Genomic DNA, 20,876 nt, shown 5'->3' with positions numbered 1-20,876 from the left:
GGGATTGAACCCGAGCCCTCTGCATTGGAAGATTTGGTCTTAATCACTGGACCACCAGGGAAGTCCTTATCAGACTCTTCAAGTCTTTAGTCCATATATGCATGCTGCTGCTAAGACGCTTCAGTTGTGTCCAACTTTGTGCAACCCCAAAGATGGCAGCCCACCAGGCTCCCCCATCCCTGGGATTCTCCAGGCAAGAACACTGGAGTGGGTTGCCATTTCCTTCTCCAATGCATGAAAGTGAAAAGTGAAAGTGAAGTCGCTCAGTCGTGCCCGACTCTTAGCGACCCCATGGACTACAGCCTACCAGGCTCCTTTATCCATGGGATTTTCCAGGCAAGAGTACTGGAGTGGGGTGCCATTGCCTTCTCCCCATATATGCATAAAAGGTCCCAATGTCAAGAAAATAAGTCTACTGATTTCTTCATTCATGTAATGGATTTGTTTTGAGTGCCTGCAGTAATGGCCTGCGGTAGTAAATACCAGTGAAAAGGCCTTGAGACGGACGATCTTGTCAGGGAGAAAAGCACCAATCAAGTCACTGCCCAGTAACCATGCTGTTTGTTCAGTACACCACAAATCTTTACTGAAGCCTGTAAACTGTTCTACACGCTTTGATTAGATCTGTGCCCTTCTGGTAGTGTTTACCTTCTGATTGGGGGAAAACGTAAACAATGATAAATATAAAAACTAAATACATTATATAGTAGTTTATACAAAGTAGAGTACACCAAGAAGCTGGGGAGAGAGCTAGGGTTCATTCTCGACAGGTGGGTCAGTGTTGGTCTCATTGAAATGCTCACCTTTGAGCCAAGACTAGAGAACGGGAAGGGATTAGCAGACAAGTGGTGGAGGATGACGGCTCAGAACCGAAAACATCTGTTTTATTTGGCAAAAGGGAAGTCCTTCAGGTTTTACGAAGAGAAAGCCTGAAAGTAGATAACGCTTGTGAGGTGCTTGACCACAGAGGGAATTTCTACTGTTCTATGATCAGTAGCTGAAGGGAGACTGCAGTCAGAAGGAAATTTCATTATTTCTTTATGAAGAGAGAGAGAACATGCTTTAGGGATGATGGGAATGAGCCAGTAGCAGGGACATCACGGGGGATGAAGGAAAGATGAACTCAGTGTGGGAGGTCCCGGGAGCGGGGTGGAGCAGGTCCAGAGGAGCACTGAGGCCCGGCCTGTGATGCGAGCAGAGACGTCGCCCATGATACCAGAGGGGTGGAATTGGACCTCGGGCGCGTCCTTGGATCTGTCTTCTTTGTCGTTGATAAGACCGGAGGGGAATCCTCTCTGGTGGGCTTCGTTGTTCTTTCTCTAGGAGCCTCGAGGCTGATAGAGCCTGAGGTCTGATAGGAAGGGGATTGTTGAAAAGAGTGGACGCACACACTTGCTAGCAAAACAGAAAGACGGCTTGGAAGTGTTTTACTCACGGTCGTTGGAGTGAGTTCTAGGATCTGAAGCTGGCGTATTCAGTGCTGCATCTGGGTTCCTCAAAGTTAAGATACGTGTCAAGTAACAGCGGGCAGAAGCTCAAGCGTCCCTTGAAATCGTGCTCGTGGCGCACTTGGAGCCACAGCGTGAAGCACGGCTCCTTGCCCTCCAGAACTCCCGAGACAGGCCCTCTGACTCCATCACACTTTTCTATATCGGATAAATCTTTATTGTGTTGAATTGGTCCATAGTGCTTTTCAGGTCTACTGTTAATATATCCTACTTTGCTATCTATTCTGTTCATTTTTGAGACTTTTAATACTGAAACCCCAGCTAAAAATCTTAATTTATCTAGTTAAAAAGTAACTGTAATGTATAGTGGAGCTATATGTCACTTTGTATTTTCCAAATCTCCTATAAATGTGTTGTCATGCTTTTATAATTTAAAAATAAAAATGAAAGAAGAATGAAGCAACAAGAGTAAAGAGATATTTTAAAAGCACCCCCTAGGTAGGCTGTCTGAGGTCCCGCAGACTCTTCCACACGTCCTGGTGAGCCAGCACGCCCGCGGAGGAACCTTCTGGACCTCACCTCCTCCGCTGGCCCTCCGTCCCCCTCGGACACCTGGCAACGTGATAGGAATCATGCAAAAATGTGGGCCCACTTTCAGATTAATCCCACTCCGGGTTTCATTTTGTGTAACTAAATGGCATATCTGCGTGTTGAATTTCCATAGGTTGGCCTTTAAAGAGCGTGTCTGTGACTTAATCAGAGGGAACCTGTTTTAGATTCACGGTTTCATTTTCTCTGACTTAGGTTAGTGGTGTTCGGAATTGCCTTAATCCCCACTATCTGTGAGAAGATCGTGTATTCAGTGTATTTTCGTGATCATCGCTGGGAGTTTTCACCCGGAATGTACTTCCTTTCTCTGGAACAGCTCCCTCAAGCGCCTCTGACCAATCTATTGATCATCAACAATACAGGTGAGAGACAGGCCTTCAGTGCAGTCTCAGTGGGTTTTTTTTTTTTTTTGGCTATGCCATGCAGCTTGTGGGATCTGAGTTCCCTGACTAGGGATTGAACCCATGCCTTCAGCAGTGAGAGCATGGAGTCCAAACCACTGGACCAGCAAGGAAGTCCGTAGTCTTCAATTTTCACTATCAAAGAACTTTGAGGAGTGCAAAGTTGAGAGGTGACAAACCTGTCTTGACAACAACATGAGGGGCGGAAGCAGTGCCTGTCTAGCCTGCCTCATCTTCAGGTTGAGGAAACTGAAGGACTTGTTTTCAAATCAAGAGAAATAACGGAAGAATGGAGAATATCAAGCTCGCTTGATTCTGTGCCGGTCTCGTGACTCAGTCACCAGGGCTGTAAGCATCGTGCTAGGGTACCCTAGTCCCCACGTCTGGGTCCTGAGGGGGGGATTTTGTGTGTATTCTTTGTAATTACAGACATTGCGGAGTTCTGGAAAGTCTGTAACATTCACTAATAAAAAGTTTTATTTCCGTGAGAATCACAGATTTCTCAGGAAATAACTAAGAATTGCAAGAGAATGAACACTTTCTGGAGAGGGTCGAGAGCGTAGGCTGGAGTCTTAGGTCCCAGAGTCTGAGTGCGCTTCCTGAGCTGGGAGCGTGCCGGGGGCTGTACCGGGACAGGCGCACTATTCCTTCACAGAAGAGGAAGCTGTTATCCTAAAGCTTCGACACTGACCTTCCTGGTCTTGTTCTGCCTTCTTCTCGGCTTCCTCAGGATCCAGTATTGAAGATGTTGTGCAGTCCCTGGAGCACCAGAATCTAGCTTTGGAAGTAGATGATGCCAGAAACAGAAACGGCTCAGACGACCCTTCCTACAATGGAGCCGTCATCGTGTCTGGTGGCCACAGGGTACGTTTGCCTCCGTGTACTTTTTTAAAAAGATTGTCAAACCAAATTTTATTTTTAAATAGATTTTAAGTGGGAAGGAAAAAAGATCTACTTCTGTTTACCACTAAGTACCTTTGTCTAAAAGACATACACATTCAACAATTCAAATTATAATTCCAAGGAAAATAATATATCTGAATCTTCTTTTTTTTTTTTTTGCCTCCATGTACTTTTTATCATGCATGGATTTTTGCCACATCCAAATACTTGTGAATCATAGAAAAGCAGCTCAATTATTCTATAATCAATACAACTTGAACACTGCTTTGCCACTTTTAGAAGAAGGTATGAAATTTTAATCCTCTACAGGGCACAGTTTCCACCTTCTTTAATTCTTAAAAGGATCGTTTTTAATTAATAAATTTTATTATTATTATTAATAAAGTTGTTTAAAATTATTTTATTCATTATAAAAGCAAAGTGTCTTTTGGGGACACCATGGATGAGCCTGGAGGGCATTATGGTAAGTGAAATAAACCAAACAGAAGAAGACAAATACTGCATGGTACGACTTAGAAGTGGAATCTTAAAAAAAAAAAAGACCATCAAGCTCATAGAACAGAGAGTAGAAAGTGGCGGCCAGGGCAGGTGGGGGAGTAGGACAGCGTTGGTAAAAGGGCCCAGGCTTTTAGCTATAGGATAAATAAGATCTGAGCTTTAATGTGAGTTTGTGACTGTAGCTGGTAACAGTGTATGGTGTAATTAAAATTTGCTAAGGGAAGAATTTAAATGTTTTATACACATATGAGATACTTCCCTGGTGGCTCAGACGGTAAAGCGTCTGCCTACAATGTGGGAGACCCAGATTCAATCCCTGGGTCGGGAAGATCTCCTGGAGAAGGGAATGGCAACCCACTCCAGTATTCTTGCCCCCCCAACAAAAAGCGGCTCAAAGAAATATATACACACACTCACACACATATACATGTGCAGTATGGATGTGTTAGTTAACTTGATGGGAGGAATCCTTTCACAGTTATATGGGTATCAAGTTGCGATGATGTGCACTTTATTTATTTATTGGCAGAACTGCGTGGCTTCAGGGATCTTAGTTCCCCGACCAGGGATTGAACCTGGGCCACAGCAAGGAGAGCACACCACTAGACCACCAGGGAACTCCCACTGCAATGCACACTTCAAGTGTTTTAAATAACTTCAGTTTTATTTGCCAATTATACCTCAATAAGCCTTCCTTGATAGCTCAGCTGGTAAAGAATCTGCCTGCCATGCGGGAGACCTGGGTTCGATTCCTGAGTTGGGAAGATCCCCTGGAGAAGGGAATGGCTACCCTCTTCAATATTCTGGCCTGGAGAATTCCATGGACTGTATAGTCCATGGAGTCACAAAGAGTCGGACACAAGTGAGCGACTTTCACTATACCTCAATAAAGCAGAAAAAAGCAATACTGTTTAATAGATTAATTCAAACGTTACTGGAGTATGTCACATAGAAGGTAAAATTCTCTTCATAATTCCATTCATTTTTCCGTATTATATTCATATTAATGCATTTAGTAATTATCTTCTACACTCTTTTCCTTTATAAAAACACAACTCACTATGTCTAGAATGATCTCACGTTCAGAAACATATTTTCTAAATTGAAATCATATTAGACAAGTCCTACGACTTCCCTTGTCACATAGAATCTAGATCTTTGACATCTTTCCATGTTCGTGAATGTCCATTTATTTCACGTATAGAATAAGTCACTTGAATTACAAAAATAAGGCATTCTTGTACCAATTCCAGTAGGGAGAAGTGTCAAGGAAAAGCTAATTGTCTCCCTATCATAATTCCACCCCGATAGTTTACAGACTCTGCAATAAGGGGATTTACTCTACGAATTTAGAGCGTATATTTGTGTGCCTTTTTTTTTTTTTTTTTAAGGATTACAGATTTTCAGTTGCATGCAATACCAAGAGGATGAACTGTTTTCCTGTTCTCATTGGGATTGTTAGCAATGCCCTGCTAGGAATCTTTAATGTCACGGAGGTTATTAAGACGGAGAGAAGCACGTTTCCGCCCGTAAGTAGAGGGGTAACTTCTGTGAGAGGCAGTTCAGCTGGGACGAAGGGGCAGGGGCACCAGAGCCTGTACCTGAGCGTGCAGCCTGCTCCCTGCGAGCCCTCCTGCTTCCTGGGCCTCTCTAAGAGCGGGATGTCCTCACACCTCCTGTGAAGCTGTGAGGGTCAAGTGAATTTATTAGGTGCCTGCCACAGAGCCTGGCATGTACCGTCTTCATTCCTTCTGCAAGTGTTTCCTGAGCGTCTGCCAGGACTGGCTGCTTCTAGATGCTGGAGATACAGCGTACAAGGCACAGGAAAAAAAAAAATCCACCTTAGGAGGGAGTTACATTTTGCAAGGGGAGAGTAAGCATTAGATACATGCTTGCCATTATTCTGAAAGATAAAGAGTTTTTCAGCTTACTTAATGTTTAGCAGAGACATTATTTTGGCAACAAAGATCCGTCTAGTCAAGGCTATGGTTTTTCCAGTGGTCATGTATGGATGTGAGAGTTGGACTGTGAAGAAGGCTGAGAGCCGAAGAACTGATGGTTTTGAACTGTGGTGTTGGAGAAGACTCTTGAGAGTCCCTTGGACTGCAAGGAGATCCAACCAGTCTATCCTAAAGGAGATCAGTCCTGGGTGTTCATTGGAAGGACTGATGCTGAAGCTGAAACTCCAGTACTTTGGCCACCTCATGCGAAGAGCTGACTCATTGGAAAAAACTCTGATGCTGGGAGGGATTGGGGGCAAGAGGAGAAGGGGATGACAGAGGATGAGAAGGCTGGATGGCATCACCGACTCGATGGACGTGAGTTTGAGTGAACTCCAGGAATTGGTGATGGACAGGGAGGTCTGGCATGCTGCGATTCATGGGGTCGCAAAGAGTCGGACACGACTGAGCAACTGAACTGAACTGAGTGTTTAGCCTCATTACCATTTTTAAAATGTTTATGGGAAAATGTAAATGTATAATAGAATTCTAGTAAGTCGAATGTTCCCTATTGTTTTCGACCCTTTAAGTGGCTCTGTTTCTCCATTCATTTACCACACTTAATACACTATCATGCTCTATCACGGGCCCCACTCTTGCAGTCTAAAATTGTGTCTGGTTAAAAATTACAGCCAGCTCCCTAAGACATAGTACCTGAAAGGGCCAAGATCCTAAAGGACATGGAGACGTCAAAAATGACAGAGAACTGTTAAAGAATCATATTAGTAATTTGGGCTTTCTTTGGTTCATAGTCTGGAATAGCTTTTTATACTTCTTAGGTACCCAATACATATTTTCTGAAATTAATGAATGAACAGATTTTCTTGGAAAACCTAGAACACCCAGAGAAGCCTCCAACCCAAATTCTTAATCTTATGTCAGATTTCCCTGGGGGAATTTACTGAGCATTTCATAGTTGCTGATTAAAGCAAGTGTGGAATGTGTGGTCCAACCCTGAAATTACGATTCTTTTTACAATTTCAGTGTTCTCTCTGTCACTTTATATATTACAGTGTCCTTTGGGGTCTTGGTTGTTTTGTCTTTTATATCTTGTGGAGTACAGTGCAACTTTTGATCACACATGATTTTAATAACCACTTCTCAGCCTTCAAGTGTTTCCTAACAGAAGTGTTTGATTATGGTAGATATGGAGCTAGTGGTAAAGAACCTTCCTGCCAGTGCAGGAGACATAAGAGACACAGGTTCGATTCCTGCCTCGGGAAGATCCCCTGGAAGAGGAAATGACAACCCACTCCAGTATTCTCGCCTGGAGAATCCCATGGACAGATGAGCCTGGAGGGCTGCAGCCCATGGGGTCGTATAAGAGTCGGACACGACTGAAACGACTTAGTCCTCATGCACCAGATACAAATATGCAAGAGAAACTGTTGTCTGTCTTCTTAACACAGGCGTGTAAAATTCAGATTTTAAATTTCTTTTCAAATCGTGCAGTTCCTGGGAATGGAACCTGCCTTTAAGGGTAACAAACATGTTTGCGTTTTGTTTGCTTCTTAAATCAGGTATATCCTTCCATTCGGACATTTTCACCCTTTCCCTAAATGTATTTGATCCTTGTGTTTGATTGCGTGATTGGTAACAAGCGCAGTAGCTTACGGATGTGTTTGGAACTTGCAGGATCACCCAAGATGGGGAATGGGCCTTTTGGATTTTCTTTTGTTGCTCATCGTAAACTGCCTTTCTCCTTACATTGGGATGAGCAGCGTCAGTGATTACAAAGTAAGAGGCTGGGTGAGGGTAGGGGGCGCATGGAGGGTGGGTGGAGAAGGAGAGATGATTCTCTCTGGCTTCAGTAAGCTGGAATTTTATTGTCTTAGACAAGAAAATGTTTACACATGAATTGTATTACTCTAATCTAAGTATGCATTTTATTAAATTGTTCATCGTGATGTCAAAGAGGTGAGAAAGTTCATGACTGACCACAGTAAAGTAACATTGGTTTTAAAGGGACTCACCCTAGGGACTTTGCTGGTGGTCCAGTGGCTAAGACTCTGCACTCCCAATATAGGGGGCCCAGGTTTGATCCCTGATCAGGGAACTGGATCCCACATGTTGGAACTAAGAGCTCACATGCTGCAACCAAGACTCAGCACAGCCAAATACATACATATTTTTAACAAGGGAATCGCTTCACATCAACTTCAGAGGTGAAAATGCACTACTTTTTGACTTGTGTAGTTAATCTACAATTCTAAAGGGAATTGTTTAGTGTGAAATATAAGATATGTCATATTTCCTGATTTTTGACTCCATTCTTGTAAAGGGGGCACAGGTCAGACGCTTCCTGCAGGGCCAGTGGTGACCCCATCCTCCTGCCCCAGCGGGATGGCAGGGATTTTGGAAAATGCTCTTTCTGGCCACGTGCCATCTGTGCTCAGTCGTGCCTGACTATTTGCGACCCCACGGACTGTGGTCCACCGTGGTCCTCGGTCCATGGGGTTTCCCAGGCAAGCACGGTGGAGTGGGCTGTCCTTTCCTCCTCCAGGGGATCTTCCCCACCCAGGGCCTGAACCTGCATCTCTGGCATTGGCAGGTGGATTCTTTACTGATAGCACCAGCTGGGAGACACGCTATTTTCCCTGGGATAGTGTTAGTGTCTTAGTTGTCCTGTGGCCTGCTTCCTAAACCCAGGCTAGCAAATTCCTGAAGGCAGATTTGCTATATAAAAGAACATGGACTTTTCACCAAAAAAAGTAGCTGCTGCAGCATACTACTTCTAAAATTTACTAAAAATTAACATCTTCACAGAAAAAAAATACCTCTTCTACCCACCATCTCAGCCTCACCTATATCCCTTCTGTTTCTTCACCAGCAAAAAGCCCAATCTCAGTTACGAATCTCAGGCCTCTGTCCTTCAGCATACTGGTGTGGACAGGCCCTGGTGGACATCCCATTTTATTTCGGAATTCTTGTTTCGATACATTTAATGTACTACATATTTTCGGAATCCACAATTGTACTAGAATTCATGTTTGCTCTGGTAAGTGATCATTTTCCCCCAAACTCCCCAAATATGATAATAGAATCAAAACAAAAAAATTCATTTTCGTTAACGCTTTGTCCTTAACAAAAGGCATGTGCAAGAAAATTGCCTTTGACAGCTTTGGGACCTGGGATCCGATCCTCTGCCTGCCCCTCACCCCGTCCGTGACCCCGTCTCTAACCTTGCTGTTAATCTTGTGTGGTCAGGTGGTTTGCGTGGCCGGCTGTGCGGCGTGTCTCATACTCCTCACGTACGTGATTTCATTCCTCTTTCCCAGGGGAAGGAAAAATAACGGCTTTTGGTCCCTCAGCTTTTTCCTTGTAAGTATCTGAAAATGTACACACATGCATATTTATATGAAGTTTTCCTGAAGTTCCTTTTCTAAAACTGGAGAGTTAGGCATAAATACTTAGGAGGAAGAGGAACTACTTCTTTCACACTTTGGTCATTGTTTGGCCATGTTCGTGGTTTGACGTTTCAGTTCATTTTCTTCTTTTTTTTTCTTTTTTCTGTTCTCAAAAGTCTCTTTGGCACTTCTGTTTCTTTGGAAAGAGATGAAACAGCTATAGAAATCCTGACGTGTCCTAGCTGAAAGGCTAGATCACTGCGGTCAGTTCCCTCATTTGATAGAGTGGGAGAAACTTTAAAGGATTAGACCTGAGCCCAAGCCTCTCAACTCAGGGAGGTTTCCTCCTTCCTTTATTAAAAAAAAAAAAAAAAAAAAAAAATTGTGCTAGGTGGCCATTGACTAATAACATAAGCAAACAAGTAAACAGAGAAAAGTTTTATTAAGAAATAAAATTATTAGCCACGTCAGGCATATTCTGCTCTGCCTCCTCCCCCAGGCCTTGCTGGCATCTTGAGCAGGTCAGCATGCCTTTCTGACCGTTTGGGATATTAACACAGTCTTGTTTCCTTGCTTAAGATTTGCTTTAAGTACTAAAAAAGGCCAGTCACGTCCAAAACGCAACTTTAATCTTACAAACAATGAAACTTTCCTTCTCCAGCTGCATTTCAGGCATGCCCTTAGTTTGAGGACCCTTGGTGAGAAAAGGAAAGATGTTCTATCCTTTCTCTCTTTCTTGTGGACTCGCCTTTCTCCTGTCTGTTTTGGGGACGAGGTGGAGGGATTGGGTCAGGAGACCAAGGTCTTGCTTCTCTAAGGCCGTGAGAGCTATGCTGGTGGTCGCTGTGGGTGGTATCCAAAGATTGGGCTTAGTGTGGGCAGAAATGTCCAAACACAACCAGTTCGAGAATTCATTGCAACAGTAGACATCCTAAAGGTGATTGAGTTGCTTCTGAGCTTCTAAATCTCATCCCTGTAGACCTGTAATTCTGAGTCAGTTTTATTGGTGGTTGTGATAGTTTGATTGGTGGTTAAATGTCATAGCACGGTAATATCTCCTTAACCGCTGGAACTGGTCTTTATCTCATTTTTTTCCTCATGCATCCCAATAGAAAGGTAGATTTGTCGGTTTTACCCTCTAATTAATGTTGCCATATATGTTTTGAGACTATTTTATTGGGTATGTTTAAGTCTGGAAACTTTATGTGGTGATCCTGTTTATTCTAACAGCGGCTTTATGACCAAAAACCATTCGACTGTGTCTAAATTATCTTTAATCTTTGGCTGATTTTTAAAACCTCAGTTTTGCTTTTCAGAACTCTGCTTCTGTTTCAAATTTCCTGAATTGTTCCTCACAGCCTTTGGTTACTAGTTTGTGTTTTTTTTTAATTTCACATGTAATTTATGTGTACATTTAATTGAAACATTTGTATTTGTTGTTTGATAATTCTAGTAGCTAAAGTCTTCAGATAGTTTTAATCTGTATTTTTTCCCCTTCTCGACTCACTCTTAGTGGACTGTTGCCTTGCCTGTTTGATTTTTTTTCTTTTAATCAAGAGTTCATATTTGGTTGACCTTTAAGTACGGAATCCTAGGACTTCCCTGGTGACTCAGATGGTAAAGAATCCGCTTGTAATGCAAGAGATGTGGGTTCAGTCCCTGGGTCAGGAAGATCCCCTGGAGAAGGGAATGGCTACCCACCCTTCAGTATACTTGCCAGGGAAGTGCCGTGGACAGAGATTGTACCTATTGCTGCTTGTTGGAAGGAAGAGTTAATGGAAGGATTATTTTAATTTTTCTAATGGGTTAGAAACGATGGATGAGCTAATTTGTGCAGTAAGAGAAAAAGAAAGGGGCCTTTCCAGTGATTAAGAATTTGCCTTGCAATGCAGAGGACATGAGTTCAATCCCTGGTCCAGGAACTAACATCCCACAAGCCACAGAGCAGCTCGGCCTGTGCTGCACAGCTAGAGTCCCTCAGCCCCAACGAAGACCCGATGCAGCCAAATAGATGATTCTTTAAAAAAAAAGGTATAAGAAAGGGATGGAGAGGAGGAAGTAGGGTGGTGAAAGGTAAGTTCTTTTCCTGCACTCTTAGGTTAGAGAGCTTGGCTGCAGGTCTCCGTGAGACAGATGATGCGCTGACACACGTCTCACTAAAGCAGCGCTTCTCATAACCGTGACGGTATGGCCAGGGAACCTTTCAGGAGATTCTGATTAAGGTCCTAAAATACGCTGATGAACCCTCAGATTATTTCCGTTTATATTGCTTTTTCTATGAGAAAATATTTCTTGTGCTTGTGGAGAGAACACTTTAAAGAGTTTTTTTTTAATTCTATGATCAGTTTCATATACTTAAAATCTTGGTACCTGACGCATTATAGGTTGACTCATTGACTGGATGTGTGGACAGCTGACTCATGCAATATCTCCTTAATTTTTTTAAACTTTTGTTGTTGTTCAACTGCTCAGTCGTGTCTGATTCTTTGTGACCCCATGGACTTCGACACACCAGTCTTGCCTGTCCTTCACTAGGTCCTGGAGTTTCTTTAAACTCATGTCCATTGAGTCAATGATGCCATCCAACCATGTCATCCTCTGTCGCCCCCTTCTCCTCCTGACCTCAATCTTTCCCAGAATCAGGGTCTTTTCCAATGAGTCATCTCTTTTTATCAGGCAGCCAAAGTATTGGAGCTTCAGCTTCAGTGTCAGTCCTTCCAATGCATATTCAGGGTTGATTTCCTTTAGGATGGACTGGTTGGATCTCCTTGCAGTCCAAGGGACTCTCAAGACTCTTCTCCAACTCCACAATTTGAAAGCATCAATTCTTTGGCTCTCAGCCTTCTTTATGGTCCCACTCTCACATCTGTATATGACTACTGGAAAAACCATAACTTTGACTATACGTACCTTTGTTGACAAAGTGATGTCTCTGCTTTTTAATATGCTGTCTAGGTGTGTCATAATTTTCTTCCAAGGAGCAGGCATCCTTTAATTTCATGGCCACAGTCACCATCCACAGTGGTTTTGGAGCTCAAGAAAATAAAGTCTGTCACTGTTTGAATTTTTTCCCCATCTATTTGCCATGAAGTGATGGGACCAGGTGCCATGGTCTCAGTTTTCTGAATGTTGAGCTTTAAGCCAGCTTTTTCACTGTCCTCTTTCACCTTTGCAACCAGTGCACGTCTGATGCATGAAGCAGGGCCCCCACACCAGTGCTCTGGGACAGCCCAGAGGGATAGGGTGGGGAGGGAGCGGGAATCAGGATTCAGGTTGAGGGGGACACATGTATACCTGTGGCCGATTCATGTTGATGTATGGCAGGAACCATCACAAGATCGTAAAGTAATTATCCTCCTAGTAAATAAATTTTAAAAAGAAGAGGTTCTTTAGTTACTCTTAACATTCTGCCATTAGAGTGGTGTCATCTGCATATCTGAGGTTATTGATATTTCTCCCGGCAATCTTGATTCCAGCTTGTGCTTCATCCAGCCCAGCATTTCGCATGATGTACTCTGCATAGAAGTTAACTAAGCAGGGTGACAACTTATAGCCTTGACGTACTCCTTTACAATTTGGAACCAGTTCATTGTTCCATGTCCAGTTCTAACTGTTGATTCTTGGCCTGAATACAGGCTTGTCAGGAGGCAAGTGAGGTGATCTGGTGTTCCCATCTCTCTAAAAATTTTCCATAGTTTGTTGTGATCCACACAGTCTAACGATTTAGTGTAGTCAATGTAACAGAAATAGATGTTTTTCTGAAATTCTCTTCCTTTTTCTACGATCCAACAGATGTTGGCAATTTGATCTCTGGTCCCTACCTTTTCTAAATCCAGCTTGTACATCTGGAAGCTCTCAGTTCATGTACTGTTGAAGCCTAGCTTGAAGTATTTTGAGCATTACCTTGCTTATCATGTGAAAAGAGTGCAGTTGTGAGGTAGTTTGAATTCTTTGGCATTGGAATGAAAACTGACTTTTTCTAGTCCTGTGGCCACTGCTGAGTTTCCCAAATTTGCTGGCATATTGAGTGCAGCGCTTAGCAGCAGCTTCTTTTAGGATTTGAAATAGCTTAGCTGGAATTCCATCACCTCCACTAGCTTTTTTCGTAGGAATGGTTCCTAAGGCCCATTTGACTTCGCACTCCAGCATGTCTGGCTTTAGCTGAGTGATCACACCACTGTGGTTATCCAGGTCATTAAGATCTTTTTTGTATAGTTCTGTGTATTCTTGCCACCTCTTCTTAATATCTTCTGCTTCTGTTAGGTCCACAGCATTTCTATCCTTTATTGTACCCATCTTTGCATGAAATGTTCCCTTGGTATCTCTAATTTTTAAAAAATATTTATTTATTTGGTCATGCCAAGTCTTCAGTTCAGTTCAGTTCAGTCGCTCAGTCGTGTCCAACTCTTGCGACCCCATGAATCACAGCACGCCAGGCCTCCCTGTCCATCATCAACTCCTGGAATTTTCTCAAACCCATGTCCATCAAGTTGGTGATGCCATCCACCCATCTCATCCTCTGTCGTCCCCTTCTCATCCTGCCCTCAATCTTTCCCAGCATCAGGGTCTTTTGCAATGAGTCAGCTCTTTGCATCAGGTGGCCAAAGTATTGGAGTTTCAGCTTCAGCATCAGTCCTTCCAATGAACACCCAGGACTGATCTCCTTTAGGATGGATTGGTTGGATCTCCATGCAGTCCAAGAGACTCTGAAGAGTCTTCTCCAACACCACAGTTCAAAAGTATCAATTCTTCGGCGCTCAGCTTTCTTTATAGTCCAACTCTCACATCCATACATGACCACTGGAAAAACCATAGCCTTCACTAGACAGACCTTTGTTGGCAAAGTAATTTCTCTGCTTTTTAATATACTGTCTAGGTTGGTCATGACTTTCCTTCCACGGACTAAGTGTCTTTTAATTTCATGGCTGCAATCACTATCTGCAGTGATTTTGAAGCCCCCAAAAATAAAGTCAGCCATTGTTTCCCCATCCATTTCCCATGAAGTGATGGGACCAGATGCCATGATCTTCGTTTTCTGAATGTTGAGCTTTAAGCCGACTTTTTCACTCTCCTCTTTCACTTTCATCAAGAGGCTCTTTAGTTCTTCTTCACTATCTGCCACAAGGGTGGTGTCATCTGCATATCTGAAGTTCTTGATATTTCTCCCAGCAATCTTGATTCCAGCTTGTGCTTCTTTCAGCCCAGTGTTTCTCATGATATACTCTGCATATAAGTTAAATAAGCAGGGTGACAATATACAGCCTTGATGTACTCCTTTTCCTATTTGGAACCAGTCTGTTGTTCCATGTCCAGTTCTAATTATTGCTTCCTGACCTGCATACAGGTTTCTCAAGAGGCAGGTCAGGTGGTCTGGGATTCCCATCTCTTGAAGAATTTTCCACAGAGGCATATAGTATCTTCAGTCTTCTTGCAGCATGCAGAATCTTACATTGCAATTTGTGGGATCTAGTTCCTGGGCCAGGGATTGAACCTGGACCCCCTGCATTGGAAGCAGAGTCTTAACACCTCCAGGGAAGCCCCCAATCTCTTCTTATAAAAGTATGGAGGGTAAGAATTTAGGCTCTGAAGTCAGACAGCCCAGGTTTGGATTCTAAGTCGGCACTAAATAGCTGTAAGATATTGGGCGAAGTTACTTCAGGTTTTTGAGGTTTAGTTCTCTGAACTCAGAGAATGTGTATATAAAGCAGTAGCACTTTACAGGGTTAGGACTGAGTCTCTCCAAGAGCATTCGCTATCACAGTGCTGGTAAATTGCTCATCAAAGTACTTGGTAAATAGTAGATGCTAAGAGAAGTTTCTATTCCCTTCTTTATTCTCTTGTTATTCCTAAAACTATGGTGCTACATGTACCATTCGCCAAGAAGTTAACTGTGTGCTAGTGCTGAAAGCATATGAGGATTGGCGTTCATAAAGCAAAATAATGTTATAGTCCCTTTTTTAAATGGTTGCTGCATGTCCATACCAGATAGCGCAGCAGCTTTTAGATGTTTATGTCAGACTTTAACTGCAATCATGTGTTTCAGTTGTAATGACGCTTTGATGCTTCTTAAAGAGGCGGTCTTCTCGATGTTGTTGTACGTAAGGTGAAAATTGAAAATAGGAATATCTTTCTAGGAAAACAGATTACTTATAGAGAACATCTTACGTTAAATATGACTGAGCAAATTATGTCTGTGGATTTTTTCCCCTTTAGATCTCATTATTTATGCTCATCCTCCTGGGACTAACTCATTCTGAAAATATTGTAATTATATGTATAATTTTAATACCTTCGTGCACTTCAGTTTTTTTCCTTGCCCAAATGATAGAGGTAAGCAGTTTTACCTACTTTATTTTTTACCTTGACCATGTAGCTTGTTAATTAAATCTTTTCTGATAGGGGAGCAGGTACATTTAATAAAATTTTAGAAATTATTCAATTGCTGGTAAATTCTGAAAAGAAGACATGAAAATTGTATGAAGTTAAAAGTTTCAAATACCCAGAACCCATTATTCACACCCGGAAGGAAGCAGGTAAATCCATTAAGAAATGCAACAGGAAACCCAACTGTGGTTTATGAATTCCAAGAGGGGATTGTAACTGATTATGTTTTTCCCACTGTTACAGAACTCTCTCTTCTCACCATGAAGTGGAAGTTTCCCATTTCAATTTTGATAAATATCTGAAATTATTTTTGTGCTTAGCTCCACCTTTCCCTGTAACAGAGGACTACAGGGAAGATGTGATGTTTTATGCTCTTTGTACCACTAAGAGTCAGTAGATTGCTTTGGGGGTGAGTGGTTGGTGCAGGAAGGGAAGCAAGATACTGTTAGGAACTTCTGGGAGGATCCAAGTACCGCTGAGAATTCTGGGGACGTGACAGCAGATTTCAACTACTTCACATTTGTGTGTTCAGTCACTTCCACTAAAAAGGAACTTGTGAATCCCTACTGCACAGACCTGGGGCTTCCCAGGTGGTGCTAGAGGTAAAGGTCTTGCCTGCTAATGCAGGAGACATAAGAGATGCGGGTTTGATCCCTGGGTCAGGAAGGTCCCCTGGAAGAGGGCATGGCAATCCACTCTGGTATTCTTGCCTGGAAAATCCCATGGACAGAGGAGCCTGGCGGGCTACAGTCCATGGGGGTCACACAGAGTCGGAGACAACTGAAGTGACTCAGCACATTTGCACTCACGCTCTGCACAGAGTCAGAGTACAGAAAGTACTGGAGATTATAACCAAGGAAGGGTGTCACCTCCCGACAGATTTTAGTGTCATAGAACAAGTCTTGTCCCAATTCACGGAGCATTCCCTCGCATCCTGTGAACAGCAAGTCATGTGATACAGGTGTATTTAGCATAAGAACGTTATATTTGTGATGCAGAGAAATTTCATACAGCCCTTGCTTTTCTTCAACAGTTGTCCTCTATGTATCACAGAAGGTCCGAGAGTCAGGACTCTGAGAAGAGTGCAATTGGTGAAATGATTCTACCAATCTTCATAGTAAGAAAATATTTCTATCTGAATATATACTACATAGGATTTATAGCCACATGATGCACTTGCTCTTATTCAAAGAATGGCAAATTGAAATGCTCGCCCAAATACCTGCTCTTCCTGTTTCTACGGGCTTCCCTGGTGGCCCACTGGTAAAGAATCTGCCTGCCAACGCAGCAGACAGCCCACTCCGGTATTCTTGCCTGGGAAATCCCATGGACAGACAGAGGAGCCTGGCGGGCTACAGTCCGTGGGGGTGCAAAGAGTCGGACGTGACTGAGTGACGACCACTACCATCACCACTGCTGTGTTCTATAATCAAATATACCTTTAGGTATATTTTTCTGTATAGAGTGTATTTTTCTATATAGAGCGTATGCTTAGTCATTCGGTCATGTCTGACTTTTTCGGACCCTGTGGACTGTAGCTCACCAGGCTCCTCTGTCCATGGGATTTTTAAGGCAAGAACAGTATAGTATATACCAGAAATTCTAAAGTCTAGATTGCTGTTATTACTGCTATTACTATACATTGCTGATATATGTATCCAAAGACAATTTGAGGTGGTTTATAAGAAATACCAAAGGTGCTGTGTGCCTAAAAATCATTTCAATATGGATTAAAACAGAAGATAATTTGAATAATGAAGAATAAAGAGAGAAAAGTAAGTGGAATTTTCTACTGGGAAAAGATACTGAAGCAAAACGTAAATATTATTTCTGTGTATTATGGTAAATGAGGAGTAGGGGGAAAGAGTGGACCACAGGCTTCTTGTTTTCTCTTTATGGCAGAAAAGGAGTTTAACAAGGGAGAACATTTTCTAAATTTTTATAAATTCATAAATGTATAAAATGTATGCATTGCACACAGATGTTTGTATACTGAACGTTTCTTCCTTTTATTTCACCGGTGTGCACGGAGACACATCACACGTGGTGGTCTTCTGCTGACCGTGAATAATGCCAAAGTTATGCAATTATCTAACCTCCACATCGTTGTGTTTTTTTGCAACTTTTCCCCTTATAGTTGATTTCTAGTCTCAGAGAGTCATGGTTGAAAAGGATGCTTGTTGTGATTTCAGTTTTCTTCAATTTCCCAGGGCCTGCTTTTTGGCCTAGCATGTGCTCCGTTCCAGGAATGTTCCATGTGGGCTTGAAAGGAATATATTCTGCTGCTTTGGGATGAAATTTATATGTATATATAAAGTCCAATTGATCTAATACATGACTTAAGGCCAATGCTGGTTTCTTTGTTTTCTGCCTAGATGATCTGTCCATTGATATAAGTGAGACATTAAAGTCTCCTGGTCCTGGGGATTCCCAGGTGGCCCAGTGGTCAAGAATCCACCTGCAGTGCAAGAGATGTAAGAGCCGTGGATTCAATCCCTGGGTCGGAAGATCCCCTGGAGAAGGAAATGGCAACCCCCTCACCCCAGTATTCTTGCCTGGGAAATCCCACGGACAGAGGAGCCTGGCAGGCTACAGTCCACGGGGTGGCAAAGAGTCAGACACGACTGAGCACGCGTGCATCACATATCACTATTATTGTGTCAGCTTCTCCTTGTGTGTCTGTTAACATTTACTTTATTTAGGCGCTTCTACGTTGGATGCCTATATATTTACAGTTGGCGTCTCTTCTTGTTTGATCGATCCCTAAGTCCTGAATGTCCTTGTTTGTCTCATATCACCGTCTTTGTTTAAAGTCTGTTTTGTCTGATGTGAGCGTGGCTGCGTTTGCATGTGAGCCGTCTTTGCGTTGCAGGGAATACCTTTTTCCATCCCTTTAGTTACAGTCTGTGTCTGTCTTTAGCTCTGAAGTGAGTCCCTTGTAGGCAGCATATATATAGGTTGGTTTGATAAACTTCTCCATGTGAGAAGCATTTTATAAGACTTTTACCAAATTTGTAAGAAAATGATCAAATCTCCTATGGCAGAAGGCATATACCGCCCGTGGAGCTTGAATCCCAAGATGATACTAATATTCTAATCATTTTTCATTGCCTTTAGCCGTACCTTCAGATCATCATTTTTCTTTTTATTATACGGTGCCTGGAAATGAAGTATGGAAAAGAAACAATGAGGAAAGATCCATTTTTCAGGTTGGGAGAACATTAACATCTGAATATAATTTAAACATGTAATGTGTATAGCAGTTCTTTTAACATCATTTTATTAGTATGGATTTACTATCCAAACTCTTGGCTAGGCCCACTGGGAAATATTATTCTGAAAAAATAAAACAAAAACAAAAAAAATGAGGATTACTTTGAATGCAGTAATACAGTTTCGACACAGGTCTTGTGATTTTAGGCAAGTTGGGTGTTTGTCATGTGAGCTGCTCACGCAGTGGTTAAGCATCAAGCATTGTTTTTTCTCCCACTTACGGGAAGAACAGGTCTCTGAGTAGAAGACGCAGTAATGAAAAATGAGTTCATTGTGAAATGTTCTGAAAAGGCGAGAGAGGCCAGTTTTGGTGATCGTTTATGATGCAACGGGATGATGACCTAGATGGTAACAGACTAAAAAGACTAAGTCTGTATTTGAGAGGATTTAAAGAGCTGGTCAATGGATGGGATAAAAAATTTTAAAGAGAATAAATAGTCAAAGAGTATTTCATGGGACTTGGCTACTGGAGGGAGTTATTACTGTCAAGGAGAATCTTGTATGTCATTAAGTAATCATTTACATTCTTGTAAAACAGAGAAAAAGAATTAAATCATTGAAGCCATATTCTCCTGGTAGTGGTTGTACAGTTAGAATTTCATTTTAATGTTTTTATTTTCTCTGTAGAATCTCTCCAAGAAGAAGGGAATATCGTCCAAACCCAGAAGAACCGGAAGAAGAGGATGAAGACGTTCAAACGGAAAGGGTGAAAACGGCGAACGCACTCACTGCGTCCAGCTTGGATGAGGTGAAAGCAGGCGCCTGAGCCTCTGGTGAAGTACTGAAATGGTCAGCTTGTCTTGTAGAGTGGACAAAGTGTTGGCTTGTAGTGTGAAAACCTGCGATTGCATCCTCAATCCTTCCATTTGTAGCTCATATTCAGGTCATTACCTTTTGAAGAATTTATCTAGTCATCACTCTTAATTTTCTCTTCTTCCATTTTTTTGGTGGATTTTAATCTTCATTCATCAGAGCAGTTCAAGAATTCTGATATTCTTTATCAATGTTTAACAAAATCCCACACCTTGAAGAGTTTCAATACCATTTTGCTATATATTGAAATTGTCATGTCAATAATTCTAAATAGCGTATGAAAAAGAGTAGGTGAATTTATACTGCATTAAAATTAATAAGAAGGACAATTAATGCCAAAGGCTAGGTTAGCGTAACACAAAGGAAATACATTTGCTTAGGAATTAGTTTCATAAGAAGTTGATAAAGAAGTCCTCAATTGTAAATGTACATTTGAGAGTTTTATTTGAAACAAGAGGCTGAATTACTATTGGCACAAAAACCTGGTTAAATTCATAGCGTAGGAAATGAAAGGTGAAACATGAATGCACAAAATATGAAATATTTAAGAGGAAAATCATGCTCTCCCATGTTTTCTAGAAGCCAGTAATAATGGCAAACTGTTTACACAAGGAATATAAGCAGAAAAAGAAAAGGTGCTTTTCAGCAAGAAAGACGAAAACAGCCGTTCGGAATGTTTCCTTCTGTATTAACAAAGGTTTGGATAATGTATTGTTTATCAGGATGTTCCTTATTCTCTAGTTTTAGCACTATGAAGGGAATGATTTTCCATTCTTTCAGTCTGTTCATATATCTCAGTTAACACGTAATTATAAAAATACTTGACTTGCTGGCAGAGAGACGTTTTTATTTCAAAATCCTGTCCCAGATCAAATGTCAAGAAAACCAACTGATCTTGGATCCAGATGTCCAAATTCTTCTCATGTAAATCCGCAGTCTTTTCATTCATATATAAATGACAAAGATGCTGTCTGAAAATGCTATTTTATTTCAAACATTCCTGAGCTAAGTGATTTTACGTTAGTCAACTTTTTAAGAACAAAAAGTGATGGTGAGCCTTTTTCCAGGTGAAGTGCTGGGATTGCTGGGGCACAATGGAGCTGGGAAAAGCACTTGTATTAAGATGATAACTGGAGACACAAAGCCGACCGCGGGAGTGGTACGTGGCGTGGGGGGCGGCCCAGCTCACAGCCGGGAGAA

General features: G+C 42.0%; 1 protein-coding gene across 8 annotated transcripts in view; it reads left to right on the top strand.

Annotated features, from left to right (window-relative positions):
• LOC102413990 (ATP-binding cassette sub-family A member 10) overlaps window positions 1-20,876 on the top strand; it is a 54,358-nt gene that overhangs the window by 25,657 nt on the left and 7,825 nt on the right. For 3 of the 8 annotated variants that reach the window (XM_025279364.3, XM_025279360.3, XM_025279362.3), the window contains exons 20-31: window positions 2,253-2,419; window positions 3,189-3,322; window positions 5,251-5,388; window positions 7,495-7,596; window positions 8,690-8,857; window positions 9,067-9,180; window positions 15,420-15,536; window positions 16,624-16,707; window positions 18,708-18,799; window positions 19,491-19,611; window positions 20,256-20,373; window positions 20,744-20,835. In XM_025279364.3, the coding sequence (XP_025135149.3) occupies window positions 2,253-2,419; window positions 3,189-3,322; window positions 5,251-5,388; window positions 7,495-7,596; window positions 8,690-8,857; window positions 9,067-9,180; window positions 15,420-15,536; window positions 16,624-16,707; window positions 18,708-18,799; window positions 19,491-19,611; window positions 20,256-20,373; window positions 20,744-20,835 (1,447 nt within the window). The remainder of the gene's footprint in view (window positions 1-2,252; window positions 2,420-3,188; window positions 3,323-5,250; window positions 5,389-7,494; window positions 7,597-8,689; window positions 8,858-9,066; window positions 9,181-15,419; window positions 15,537-16,623; window positions 16,708-18,707; window positions 18,800-19,490; window positions 19,612-20,255; window positions 20,374-20,743; window positions 20,836-20,876) is intronic. The other 5 variants (XM_025279361.3, XM_025279363.3, XM_044938492.2 and 2 more) reach the window with 5 other exon arrangements.

Source organism: Bubalus bubalis, chromosome 3, assembly GCF_019923935.1.
Source record: "Bubalus bubalis isolate 160015118507 breed Murrah chromosome 3, NDDB_SH_1, whole genome shotgun sequence".
Lineage (NCBI taxonomy): Eukaryota > Metazoa > Chordata > Mammalia > Artiodactyla > Bovidae > Bubalus > Bubalus bubalis.
Note: the sequence above shows the minus strand (reverse complement) of the source record. Positions and strands in the feature narration are given on the sequence as shown.